The 13,928-nt window shown below is 39.4% G+C and overlaps 1 protein-coding gene across 1 annotated transcript in view; it reads right to left on the reverse strand.

Moving 5' to 3' along the window:
- Nucleotides 1-2,654: 2,654 nt before the first annotated feature.
- Nucleotides 2,655-13,928, reverse strand: part of pcdh1a (protocadherin 1a) — a 70,798-nt gene continuing 59,524 nt past the window's right edge. Inside the window, exon 4 of the mRNA XM_035666711.1 lies at nucleotides 2,655-4,404. Coding sequence (XP_035522604.1) covers nucleotides 4,034-4,404 — 371 coding nt within the window. The 3' untranslated portion in view covers nucleotides 2,655-4,033. The remainder of the gene's footprint in view (nucleotides 4,405-13,928) is intronic.

The raw sequence follows: 13,928 nt of genomic DNA on the forward strand, positions 1-13,928 counted from the left end.
GCTTTCAACCATGGCTCATTGTCCATTAAAAAAATTCTAGTCTCAGACTTTAAGCAAAGGCACATAGACATCTCAAAATTAACATCACAAGACAGTGGTCTTGTAAGCCTTGCACTAAATGTGTAGCAATGGGCAGCTCATCAATGCTTTAAAGAAATGTTGTGTATTACGCTTAGTTTTTAGAGCTGAAGAAGTGAACACAGGTCCTGGGACTCTCCTACTTCAAGCCTTGGAATGCTTCCATCTCAACATTCTGGGGCTTCCTGACTTAGAAATGAGACGCTGGTCCCCACATGACAAGAATACTAGTTCTCCTTAATGAGCCTGGGTGCTAGAGTGAGACACATTTTACACAATGTAGCTCCAAGGCTGCAAAACCTCTTATAATAATGTAACAACCAAACCCTTGTTTAACACTCAAAAGCGATGAATAATAGTAGAAAACAAAGAAAACACTGACAGCATTCATTTTTTCCCTGAAGTGATTTTATTACAAAGTTCATGAGGACTTACAGTATTACAAGAGAATTTGTCAACATGCGAAAACAGAACAAAGCAGAACACAGGAGTTTAACAAACTGGTAAGATAAGACAATCCACTGTTCACGATAAACATAAAAACTGATTAAGTCCTCAGGAGGTGGGAGCCGGTGAATGACTACAGTGCAGGCATAGAACGGCCACATTCACACTGACTCAGCAAAGGTCAATCCAACCAAGGCAAGATGTGCACATCTCAAGAAAACATGTTACAATTTTTATATGCCATCGGCTTTTCTCAGAACTTTTAGAAAGCTTTACTTGTATGTACATAAAACTGTACAAAAACATGGCATCACAAGCATTTTATCCTATATAAATATACCAACAATTAGGATAACAACTAGATTCTCTCTTGCAAAGACATTTTCAAGGCAATTGTCTTTGTTGTAGATGAACTGTGAAAAAGATGAAACGTTCAGTAATTTCAGTTCGTTTGGGAGAGGGCATTTTGAATATGAACCAGCACTGACATTTCAGTAAGTAAAATAAAAGAAAAAAGAGTAAACAGTTTCTACCAATTATCTTTGGAATTCATGCTAAAATCATTGCCCGCTTGACAGCAGACTCAGGGTTGTGGAGATCTATGTACACTACACCACCAACTGATTTCCTTATTTTTTCACACAACCAGTTTGCTAAGAGTCTTTGAAGAAAAAGAAATCCTTTTGCCAATTTCAGTACGTTAATTTGTCCATCTGTCCACAGAAATGATCACCATACAATACACACTACAGAGAGGCAAAAGATACTCAAGTGAATCCAACATTAAATCAATGTTAAGTACAAATTAAACATTATTCAACATACTTTTGAGTGTATTTAGGTGCTTCATGATGTCCTCCCACTTTGATCAAGGAGAACCATTCTGTGTTTGAGAGAGAAGTAAACACAGTTCATTCAGCATGAGTTCAAAAGAAAGGTCAAACCTGGTGATATATTGTTCCAGGGGTGAGTAGCAGGAGGTCATTATCGGCTGGAGTCCGACTCATTAACAGATGGGGGGGGGTAGGCCCAGGTTTGTTTCTATTTTGCAGAGGAGCTCCTGTCATTCCATTCGGAGGTACCCCATTTATTTCATGTATTGGTGATCAAAGAGATAGATCTGAAGATACATTCCAGATTCACTAAAGCACACTCAGGCTGGAATCAGGTTAAGATTTAACCCCAATGATAAATTTTGATGCAAAGCAGTCATGAAACTGAATTGAGTCAAAGCATTTAAATAGATAAAGTTGTGATTGAGGCTATGTGACACTGGTTTTTATCACTCGTTGCTATCTTTCTCACTTGTCATTAATTCCAGGTCAGTGATCTTACCCGCTGCTTTGAGTTCGTGAAGCGGCTATCCACAGCTCTGAGAGGGGTGCTTGGGGGAGCCGTGGGGGTTTAATCACAGTGTATCATGGCTGTTGTTTGAATTTTATTTCAGTCGCTAAATGGCTTTGAAAACGGCATAATGTGCTTTCTCCCCCTCAAGGCAGGATAATCGCCCACCTTATTTAATCATGGCCATGTCCAGTAATTTCCATATGTTTCCAGTTTAATTATTCTTAACGCAGTTTTCAATGGCAGCATGATGAGGTAAGTGCTGATAAAAATACCCCTTTTAACTGATTGTAGCTCTGCGGGTGGATTTGCATTATCTGGTGGGTGCCTTGTCCTGGGGGTGTGCTCACACATGCCCTAGCTCAGGACTCATTACTCACCCTAATTAGGAAACGTCCATTCTAGGCTCTTCCACCCTTACTCAGAGACACAATCTCACTATGGAAATACTCTGCAGAGGTGAAAGGTATCTACAAATCTAATCAAATCAATGTTTAAATCAAAGACACCGGCTTGCTCTGTGATGTTGTAAGGCAGGCTAGTGTTGTCATCATTAACATCCAATTACAGACTAATACATAGTGTCCTTCAGACATATCCTTCAGATTCACTTGGAAAATCTTTGTAAAGATAAATGACCCTAAAATGCCCTATTTTTTATTCTCTGTTCAATAGCCAGAGGAAGGAAAATGCCTAATAATTTATTAAGCATGTTGTCCTCAATACAAGGAAAATCATAATTAACAGGAGTAGCAGTAAACTGAGACTGGGTGCTACTACCTTAACATGTTTAAGCTCAACAATATATAATATATGCAATTGCATACATTAATTTCTGACATGAAATCAAATATTTATTTTGAAATCTCTGATGTTACTGACAATTTGAGATTTTTTTATTTCAGTGGGTGCACTGTGTATTGAATTCACCTCTGAAGAAGTATATTTAAAAAACAAAGAAAGTACTCTCAACGTGGAGCTCTCATATAGATTACATCAGCATGAATATCAACTTCCATAAGTCTCTCCAGTGGCTCTCCATACTCAAGTGCCATTTTGTGTAAATAATTCCGTTCATTAGATCGACAAAAGTTCTCATGGATCGTGAGGGGAAAGGACTATGAGCTTTAGGGGAAAGGATTGTGAGTTACACACAGAGCTCGTCTGATTGTCACGATAGAGAAGAGCTCTTTAATCTGATACACTGGTACAATTTCATCATCAAGAGTGAGTCACAAGGTTTGATATAAAAAGCCAATCAGAATGTGTCTAGTGAGTGCTCTGCGTTTGGTCATTGCGACTCCGGGGGTACTGTGGCCAAGTCAACCGTTTTCATGATGAACGATAGGTCACAGTGCTGAGAGTCAGTGGAACATAATGTCAGTTGAAATGTTGCCACGCAGCTTTCTCCACCAGTGGCAGAGCTCTACAGGGAGCAGAGGTAAAGGCCATTCTACTATGATTAGGGGTCGAAGGTGTGTGTGATTGTGTGGAGCGGATAAATGCCTACCACAATATCGAGCTCCACTTCTGGAGATGGTTTCAATCAAGTCTAAACAGCAGCAGCAAAAAAAAAGCTTAAATATGCTAAGATTCTGAGGCAATTTTTTTTTTCATCTTATGCCAGACAAAAATATATGTAGAACACACCATTCAAATGTATTTACAGCACTGTACATTAAGATAGAGCATTTCATTTGATGGTTAGTCAAAAGTGTTATGCCTTCTGATAGGGCCTGACTGGCTGTCTATTAAATTATAGTCTAATAATGGCACAAGAGCACTGATCACAATTTTTAAATTCAAGAGATCACTTCACAGAATGGGACTTGGCTAACTACAACAATAATTAGTTACCACTAAAGTAGCAATTACCATCTGTATTTCCTTTTGATCAGTTTGAATTGTATCCTTCAAGATTTTGTATAAATAAATGAGTGAGTGCATCAATTAACTTTGTGGAATTCTTAATAAATATGCTAATAAATTAATAATTTAAGGAGGAAATGAGAAAAAACAAGTGTTCATGCCAGTGATTGAATGAGTCACAGCCTACTGTTAACTACAAAACGGGCATTGGCTTTAGCGTGTGGACAGCCTGTTTCTCCTTCTGAAGTGGGTGTATGTTTCCTTCACTTGTGCACCAATCGGATGATGATATTCCTCACAGGTAAATTTCTCTTTTTGGAGTGTGGGCAGAAGGGGAGGTGGGTGGGAACTCAGAGGCTACGCTCAGGGGCATCTCCTCTAAGGGGCAGTCCTGACTGACGTCATGACCACTGTTGGAATAGGCACTGCGAGAGGGCGGAAGGCGCGACCGGTGCTCCTCGCCACCCAGCCTGGCGCTCCCATTTGCCAGGCGTCCCAGGCTCCCCCTCTCCTGGTAAGGCACGAAGGTGGAGAGTTTCGGGGGGTTCCTGGTCTTGCGTACAGGGGAGGGATGCCCGGGCATCCAGCAGGCGTCTGAGTGGCCCAATTCGCTGCACTCGGTTGTACAGTTTCCGGTCATTGCCACATCGGGGAGGGAGCGGATATCTGTGGGCAGGAGAGAGAAAACGGAACCATCAGAAAGCTTCACAGTAATAAACATCTGAACAACATTAAAAAAAAAAAGTCGTAAAAGGCATTTGTGAACAGAAATGGTGTCATCTGAAACACCCCATGAAACCCACCCCCCTCCTTGATGTCTTTGCAGCTGTTGCTAAGCAGTCAGCAGCAGTTGCTATGTAGCTGTTGCTATGCACTATGTAATGAGCACTACTGTGTGTGTAGTCCACTAGCTGATGTGATACATTCAGGAGATGGCGTGCTGTGTCTATGTCATTTAGAAGTATCTAACAGCAGTTTGTAATATATCACTGTATTGTTAAAACATGAAACGGCATGAAATTTATTGATTTCTATTACATGTGATTTGTATGATGTATGTGGTGGGGCAAATACGTGCCAACATAAAAAAGGACTGCAGGAATGGATATAATACTACAGACACATATACTGTAGACATACAGTGTTTGGTTACATATGGAAAGGCTGGATCCCTTTGGGCAAAACCATTGTTGAATGAGCTATTGATTGACAGTGCTGAAATGAGTTCCCTGCCCTTGATTATCATCCATTTTCTATTCAACTGTTCCTAATTAAATAAATGGGTCCATGACCCACTGACCTCATTTTAATGTACAAGCTGTGAAAGCTCCAAAATAAGTTTGCTTCAGCTACCACTCAAGAGTCTCACACGATTTCTGAAAGTAACGCTGCATCCCATAAGCCATGCATTCGTTTACCAGAAATGTGCAGCTGGCAGCCAACAGACTTGTTAAGCAGCCCACCTGTTGACAAGCTAAACATACAGCCCAGATTTAATGGAAATACCACTCAATTTATCGTTGTTATCCCTACAGACTTGGACTAGACGGCCAAATCAATGTCTGTGAAGAGAGGAGCAGACGACTAAGATCTGTGAGTCTTTGACGTCACCCACATGTAAACTTTCTGATTGGTGTGATAAACGCATAAGTGTGAGGCCTCAATGCTGTCCACGCCATGAAAGAACAATTCTGACGACTCGTTTTGCGGCTACGGGACAGTGTGTGAAAGAGAGTAAGTGTATTTGTAGAAAAAGCAGAAAGCTCAGTAGAAGGAGTAGAACAATGTTGATGCATCAGTATGATGCAACTGCAAGAGATGACGTATTAGAGGCAGCAGTGAGAGTTCACAGCTAAAAGAGAAAATGCCAGCTTGACAGTAAGCCTATGAGACGTACCATCAGTATTGTACTCATGACCAGTGGCAAGATAATTATCCCACAAAATGTCAGACCGCTGAGGCCGGAAAAACTGCATCTGGCCCACCAAGGCTTCAATCAATCAAAGCCAAAGGGAGACAGTGTATGTGATGGCAAAGCATGACTTAAGACTTTAAACTGCATAATAAAGAAAATCGTGGAATGTATTTGGTCTCATTTTCCTTATTTATGTCCCAAATATTCATTTCTCATGGGTAATCCATATACAATTGTCCCATTGTTTATTAAAGAATGCATAGCTTGGACTATTGTTGCTGTTAATCTCATTGTTTCAATAATCCTAAATTACTGGATGTTTAGTCTATTCAATACATTTACTTTACAACTGAGTAACGTTCTGCCTTATTCATGCTTGATTATATCATTATGCTTAAGTGGCATATTCTTCTCTCTGTTTATTAGGACAATGTCAGTGATTTTTTTCAAATGAATGAACTACACTTTTATGCCTGATTAGTAAAGAAGACACTGAATTTAGACCTCTAAGAAAAGACGAGCAACCGAGGGAAAAGTGTGTGAGTGTGCACCGCCTCATGCATGATGATTGGAGTTTCATTTTCTCGGCTCCGCTAAGAGCGTTGTCTGTATGCATCACTGCAGTGAAATGGACTCCTGCTACAAAAGATGTTCATGGGAAGAGAGTTGGGGAGAGGGTTGAGGAGTACGCTTCCAAGCACAAGCACAGTCGTGTAGGCATCTACTCCAAAAGGATTTCACACTTGATTAAAACCTCTCCACAGCTTCCAGGAGGTTTATGCCACACCAAGCGGCTTCGTGTAAGCATTCACCGGGGCTCCGCATCTAAAGAGTCGGTGTACAGGGGAGAATAGGTATATATACAGAGGTTTTCTAAAACACTTGCCACAATTGTGCATGTTTCTTTCTTTATGGATCCGAAATTGCCATTACATGTGTGCGTGCAAGAGGGCAGAGAAAAATACGTGAACAGAGAAAAATTCCAGAAATGGTCCATATTTGTCCATTTGATGTATAATTTCTCTTTGAACTCATTCAGTCTCACAAAAGAAGGGATAAAAGACATAAAGGTTAACACTGATTGCCACATCCTCACTGACTGTCAGGTTGGTAATTGACTTTAGGTCGACTGTGTTTTTAGAAAATATAATTTGGACTTATGTAATGGAATGCCAACTGAAAGAAAACATGTAATGTACAATCATACCTTGCACCGGTGACAGGAATTAAAGCACATTCTGAACCGTGCTCATCATCAAGGGCCATAAAATCAGAGATGACAGCTAAATACTCTGTCTAGCTTGCCAAAGTCTGCCATTTTCTTCCAACGGTGCCAAAGCACATAGCACACGTCATCAAAAGAGAACATAGATGCTCTAATGCCAGCTATTTTAGTAGGCCATTACCTTGTCTGTGAGTGTTTTATCTAAATTTTATATGGTTTTATTTATAAAATAGCTCTGACATATTGTCTGTTCTTAACAGACAATATAAGTCTATATTCAACTGCAGCCTGTCATGTTGTAATTGTTGCTAGATGTTTTATTTATAAAATAACTCTGACATATTGTCTGTTCTTAACAGACAATATAAGTCTATATTCAACTGCAGTCTGTCATGTTAGAGTAATTGTTGCTAGATGTAGTCATTAGCATTCTATAGAGCATATAATTTCCAGTCACACATGTCAGCTCACAAAAGTTTTTCAACATGTGTTAATAATAAATTGCTTATAATGTAGTTATGACAGCATGTACGTTCAGTATCAGTTGTGAACGCACACATTTTTACATTTGCTTGCACCGACCTTTATGTCACACTCAAATCTATCTCTACAAAAAAATCAATAGTAATAATTATGCTTTTGTGTCTGCCTTTTGCTGTGGCTATTAACCATCTGTAGCTGTAGTACCCACTTACAGTGTGGCAGAATAACGTCTGCTCTGCACATCAAAACACACTCCCACACTTGGCTGAAATTGTTTGAATATTTGGTGGACAGGATGAAGCAAATGAGTCAACCATGAGGTGAAGGAGCAGCCAAAGGCACAGTGGGACAACTGGTATTTTCTCACCCACTCAAGCCTGTTTTCTCCTGTACCTATACCTGAAATAAATCTGCTCACAGTCTGGAACAAACCCTTTAGAGTTTATAGTCTTGTATGTCATGGATGGAGAGCCAAGGTGGACAATGGAGAACAGATGGGCAAACCACAGCACTATTATGCCAGTGGCTGGAACAGGCTGACTGGATTTAGAGAGCTTGTGATTTGGTTCTGAGGAGCAGTGACTCAATGAAATTTCTTACTCTCTGCACACAAGAGAATTTTCTTTTCCTCTAGACTTGGAGATAGATTGCACCTGTAGCTTTCTCCTTTTATATTGGGTCGGCACATCTGCTTGCTTAAAGCAATATCATGAAAAAAGAAAAACTTTTCCACTGTCAGTACCACATCAACGACTCACAGTGAACCTTAGCAAACCTTCTAAAAGCACCTCCACTGCAGTAGCATAACATGCACTCCACAGTGCAGTTAAAGAGTGGGGGCACACACAGAGCTTAACCCCCTGGCTGACAGATACATGTGAAGGGGTGGGTTTGCATGCTGCTTGCATCAGGGTGCCAGTGGGAGGTGTTGAGTGTCTGAGGCAGACTTCCTCATCGTCTGATCCCCTGCCCACGGGCATGGGGGAAGCTGCCTCTTCCTGAGATTTCACACTGCTCCTCTCTGTTTGATTGCAAATGCTGCCTCTCCCTACCGGCTGCTTTCCAGCGTGTGCGCCACACCGCTATGATCGATGGCGAACAAATATGAGAGACCCGCAGCTCATAGAGGGATGGCGGGGGAAAAACAGCTACTATCGTTTGGGAGTGTGTGAGTGATATTAATGGTATATTTGTGGTCCCTGCAAACAGTTTATGTGGTAAATGACTAAAAAGTTCCAAGAAACAAAAGGAAAAAGAAGAAATATCTCACATCTGAGCAGACATTAGTGCCTGGTGCTGGCATCAGTATAATAACTGGCTGTGAATGTATTCTATGGTTGTCATACTCTGTGAAGAAAAACAAGAAACCAGGGTTTTGTATTTCTTTAGCTATGACATGTCAAGTCTTGTTATTCAAGTGCTGAGAGCAGTTTCTCACAGTAAGCAGAAGCTACCAAAAACATTCTTTTTTTTCCTCCAGAGGGGAGCATTTTTTAAGAGAGAAAAACTTGCTACAAGCACACAAACATAGTGTTGACACGCACATTTTCCATGCTCATTGTAATGGAATACAAAAGAACAATGGTGTAGTTTGTAACCTCAGACATTCACTTTCACATCTCACGAGCAAAATTAGAACGTGTGGGCTCGGAGAATTTGTCTCCTTACCTATAGAAAAGTGACATGAGAGATAAAGCTGCAGTTAACCATTTACTTACGATACTTTGGTGTTATTCCGTCAATCTTTGGTATGCATTCAATTTTAAAGCATGCTTTGTGTACAACAGTTCACATACACTGCACCCCCTGCCTTCGCTTTTATTTTTAAATGTATTTTTTTTAAAGTATTTTGTTTAAAGCTGCAATGATTAGTTCATGAATTGATTTCTATTACAACTATTTCATTAACTATTTTGATAACCGATTAATCATAATTTTTTAAGAAAAAAATGTCCAAATGCTCTGTTCTGTTCTTCACTTCTCAAATGTGAATATTTTTTTTATGATTTCCTTTGTCCTCTGGCAGTAAACTGAATATCTTTGGGTTGTTGACAAAAACAAGACATTTCTGGATGTCACCTTGAGCTTTGGGAAACAAATCAACTAATTGATTATCAAGAAAAGGATGATAATGAAATTAATAGTTGGTTGCAGCTCTACTGCTGTTTCATGAAAACAAAATAAAAACGTGAATGTAATTCTATCTCTGTTTGGTCTAACTCTAAATGGTTAAATGTTTTGGTGGAAACTGGTTAATCAAGTCTCGGTCAAACTGCCTACGGAAGGTGATACCAGGATAAGAGTTGGTATTGAAGTTTAAGGCTCATGTGTCAAAGCCTCCTTCACAGATTCAGTAAGGTCTGACTTCCCGGCTTTCCGGGCAGGCAAGCCTCTTGCTGACAAAGGCTGATGAGTGGACGTTGGCCAGAGGCACGTCAGTAAAAGCCGCTGTAGATGGTTCAGTGGGTGATGGTACACCTCCTGTCAGTTCTCTCGCCATCCACCATTTTGTCTTTGAGTTCCTTTATTTGAAGACGGCCTTTTGTATCACTGCATTTGACAAAGCCTTAGCACCTGCTGACAGATCACGCTATGCACCAGCTCCTCCAATTGAGAAGTTGATATGCGGTGTGAAATGTCAACCAGTACTAAGGCTTTGTCAGACTGTGACACACACAAGGCATCTTCAGATAAAATAGATTCAAAACACTGGGGAAGGACCGGGAGGAAGCAGTTCCTAAATGATGATATAGTTGCTTTTGTAAGTAATATAATCATTTCTCTATTGGTGCACAGAGGTGTTTGTGAAATGCTTGTGTGGAGAACAGCTTCATGGCTCCCACAACAAAATGTTGGGCTTGCTGGCCAATTACTGACTGGAAATTGCATTCTGAACCTTGACAACAGTAATATTGATCTGCAACGGCTGCCAATACAAAAAACAAAAAAACCAAAACAAATTATTTATCATGAACATAAGTTATTCAGGTTTATCACACAAGTTCCAGTTCTAAGTTCCACTAGTTTTGCTTTTGCAGTAAATAAATGCAACTGCAAAACACCAAATACATAATAGGTCTAAAAGATAATATGTATTAATTTGCATTAAGCTCAGCCTACACTACAGTATGTCTTGACCATGGACCTATTGTTACTCAAGTTAACTCAAGAAGAAAAGATGCTTACATCGTTTTGCCTAAATCTTTTATTAGAGCAGTCAGCTTGGATAATAAACAGCATTACTCTATATGCTGGATTCAATCTCATATTCATGCAGAGAGGGCTTCAGGGACTCAGAGAAGAATGTGCATGTTGAGTTTGAAGAGCATTAGTTAGACATCAGTGCCTAAATTTAGAAATTTGCATTTGTTCTTTAGGCCAATGCAGGTATTTTATTAATGCTGTTCATTTAAATCTTTATTGTGAGCTGTGCCACAGTTGATGTAGGGTGGAATACTAAACACGGTGAGGCTGATTATGATTGAAATACAGCTTTTGTACAAAGCCCCTTCTTGTACATATGTTCAGTATGATGTAAATACAATTGAACATAGTATATGTCAGAGATGTGCATGTTTAGTCGACTAGTTGATTAAACATACCCTCGCTTGTCGGCACCAGTCAATTAAACTAAGTATTGATATTTTATTAATTTGTGGCAGCACCCCCTCCTTGTGCTGATGCCTGACTGTAAACCAATAAGGTGGAAAGTAGGATAAAGATGACATCTCATAAAACCAGCACAGTTTGGCATTATTCAGATCTTAAAAATGAAAATAAGGTTGTATGTGGGCTGTGACCCTCGGCAAACCAATACTGAATTTAAATTTAAATGTAATCAAAAGAGGAATTAGTTGTTATAAACATCCCTAATATAAGTGGACAATATTAATTGTTTGGCATTGGGCATGAAAATATAAGTATAATTATAAGTTAAGTTATACTACAACAATATGTAAGATTGAATAATTAGCATAATAAATTACTGCATGGGAATTTTAGCTGTCATGGGTTTACTGGAAAACTAGTTTTGAAAAGTGTTACCAAATGTTATAATCTTATAATATATTTGTGTTAGCCATGTGATAACCTGCTCACATAATTACATTTATGCCCACTCTGCTTCTTCTGCTCTCTGTTTCTCACTCCTGAAATAGGAAACCTTGCATTTCCCATTCAGTTTTCTGTGTAATTTAATTAGAAAAGCTCAAAGAAATGTAGACTAAATCCCTGTGGTGTGGGGTTGTGACTGGACGCTCAATAGGCTGATGATTCTTTTTTTATTTTTTTTTTTATTTTTTTTGCCACAAAGTGTAGCTCCATTACGAATTCTGCACAGGTCAAGGAAGAGGACAGGGTATTCAGTTTGAAACAAACTTGGTAAGAATACATCTTTCTCAACTTGCCTGACTCTGCTTTACATGGTTCTTTGAGTGAGTGGATGTGTATGTCAACAAGCAGCATTGTGTCTGTTTCTGGTGTTTCTGTTAAGACATGCAAGATTTCATTTGGCTTAGTAATTGTGATGGCGCTGAGGTTGGAAGTGAAGATGCCACTGAGAAAAACCAACGCCAAAAATACCTTTTTGTGAAGTTTATGGCTGTTTTAATGGAAATTATTGTCCTGATAGTTAGACAGACCGTTTTATGACCCAACCCTTCTCCGATTATTGTGTGACATTTCTTGAAGAGTCACTTGTTTATTCCTGTCTCACACCTGAACGTTCTTTCTACTTCTTGTCTGAATGTCTCTTTTTTGGACCCTGCCTTTAAAGCTGTCTTGCTGCTTTAGGCCTTCACAATTGCACTCTATGGTCCTTTCTACCACAGTGGCAGTGCTCCATGGCCCAATACTAGTAGGTAGCAAAAGATTCATTTTGCAGAAAAGGAAACATTCAGTCTAACTGTTAATGCCTGTTGCATTTAAGCTTTTTATTTCCTTGAACCAAATGTTTATAGAAACACTTCCAGTAATGGGCTTTTTCTACTCAGGTCGCAATATGTTACTGCTGTGCTTTTATCTTTGTTAGTCGCCCACATACTAACCTGTCTCTAAGAGCTCCCATTTAACCCATTGCAGAATTCACTTTCTGATTTCAATTGAAAATGCCTATTATTAGACCAGCACAGGAGTGAAAAAATTTTCAAATCCAACCAAATAATGTGGGTGCAACTCGTCTGTAATAGAATTTTCATCAATATGATAATCAAACTCTTCCTTATATGTGATCTACTGCTCTGATTATCAAAGGAGGAATTATTTTCCTCTAAAGATTTTCCTGCGGAGTTAATTCCTATGCACCACTTTCATGCTCACTATCTTTCACTGATTGATCTTATTGACACGTTTAACAGATGTCTTCCATGATCCATTTGTTGTTCTTCCTCCCCTTTCGATCAAGATGTTATCTCTTTGCTAATTCTGCCTTTGATCTCCACAGTCTGCAGTGTGAGACATGGTTAAGAGAGAGAGATAACATTAGCTGCTAATTAGCCTATACCTGTATAGTAAAATCAAAAATGAAGATCACAGTTTCTAAGAGTTTTTAACTCTGCAGTGACATATTGTCAACAATTTTCCTTGTCCTGTGGGCTACATAGTCTCGCCTATTGCCATGGTTGGACCACATTTATTTTTCATACACTGCATCATATCCTCAAACAAGAAACCAAATGCTCAGGTTACTATCAAAGTACTAGTATTTTGGACTCATATAAGTGATGTAAAGCGATAACTCTGATCAAAGTTAATACACACAGATTCAAATAATACAGTCACAGCAAGAACATTGTTTAAAAGTATGAACAAATATCAACATAATCTCACAAAATCTGATCTTTAGAATGATGTAAGCAGTCCACACAGCCGCTAAATAACGACCCTGGAGAGGCAAAGCTTTATTTGACCATTTACTGTAGATAGAGAGTTGCTGCATGACTGACAATTCTCTGGGAAAGTCAGCATACTAACGCAGTCAGATGGAAAGCTCTGTTCCCACAATGCTCTGAACAATACAGCTATGCGTTTGGAGCAGGACAATTCAAATTTATGACATGATGAAATATGAAAATTGCCTTTTGTGTAGCAGAGAGGCAACAGAAACAATTTCCCAATACTGCTCTACCCGTCTATACCCTCTGCCAGATGATAGCTTTTCTGACAAGGCTTTGATTAAAGGAAGGGGGAAAAAAATCACATAGAATCAAGAACATGATTGAATATATAATTATTAAGGGAAACTACAAATTTAGCTCTTTAAATGCAGACTTATAGAGAAATGCAAAGCACAGAAGGCAGCAGGGGGTCATCATATCGGCTTTTGAAGCCAGCATGACTCCACCCTCCCCTGTCGTTCCTTACTGATCTATTGCATTCGGCTGCTTGTGTTTGACTGAATCTTGGAAGTAGTGTAATCTTGTAGCATGGTGAAGAAGGGTCAACGTTCGTGTGCTTTCATGTTCACTCCAACATAAATCTAGCACAATGACACAGTTGACCTAATATTTGCTATGGGAGTAAATGTGGGTGAGAGACAGGAACACTTATCTGGGAAGCCAAATATTTTGG

This window comes from Morone saxatilis, unplaced genomic scaffold, assembly GCF_004916995.1.
Source record: "Morone saxatilis isolate NCDOM2014 unplaced genomic scaffold, NCSU_SB_2.0 Contig20, whole genome shotgun sequence".
NCBI lineage: Eukaryota > Metazoa > Chordata > Actinopteri > Moronidae > Morone > Morone saxatilis.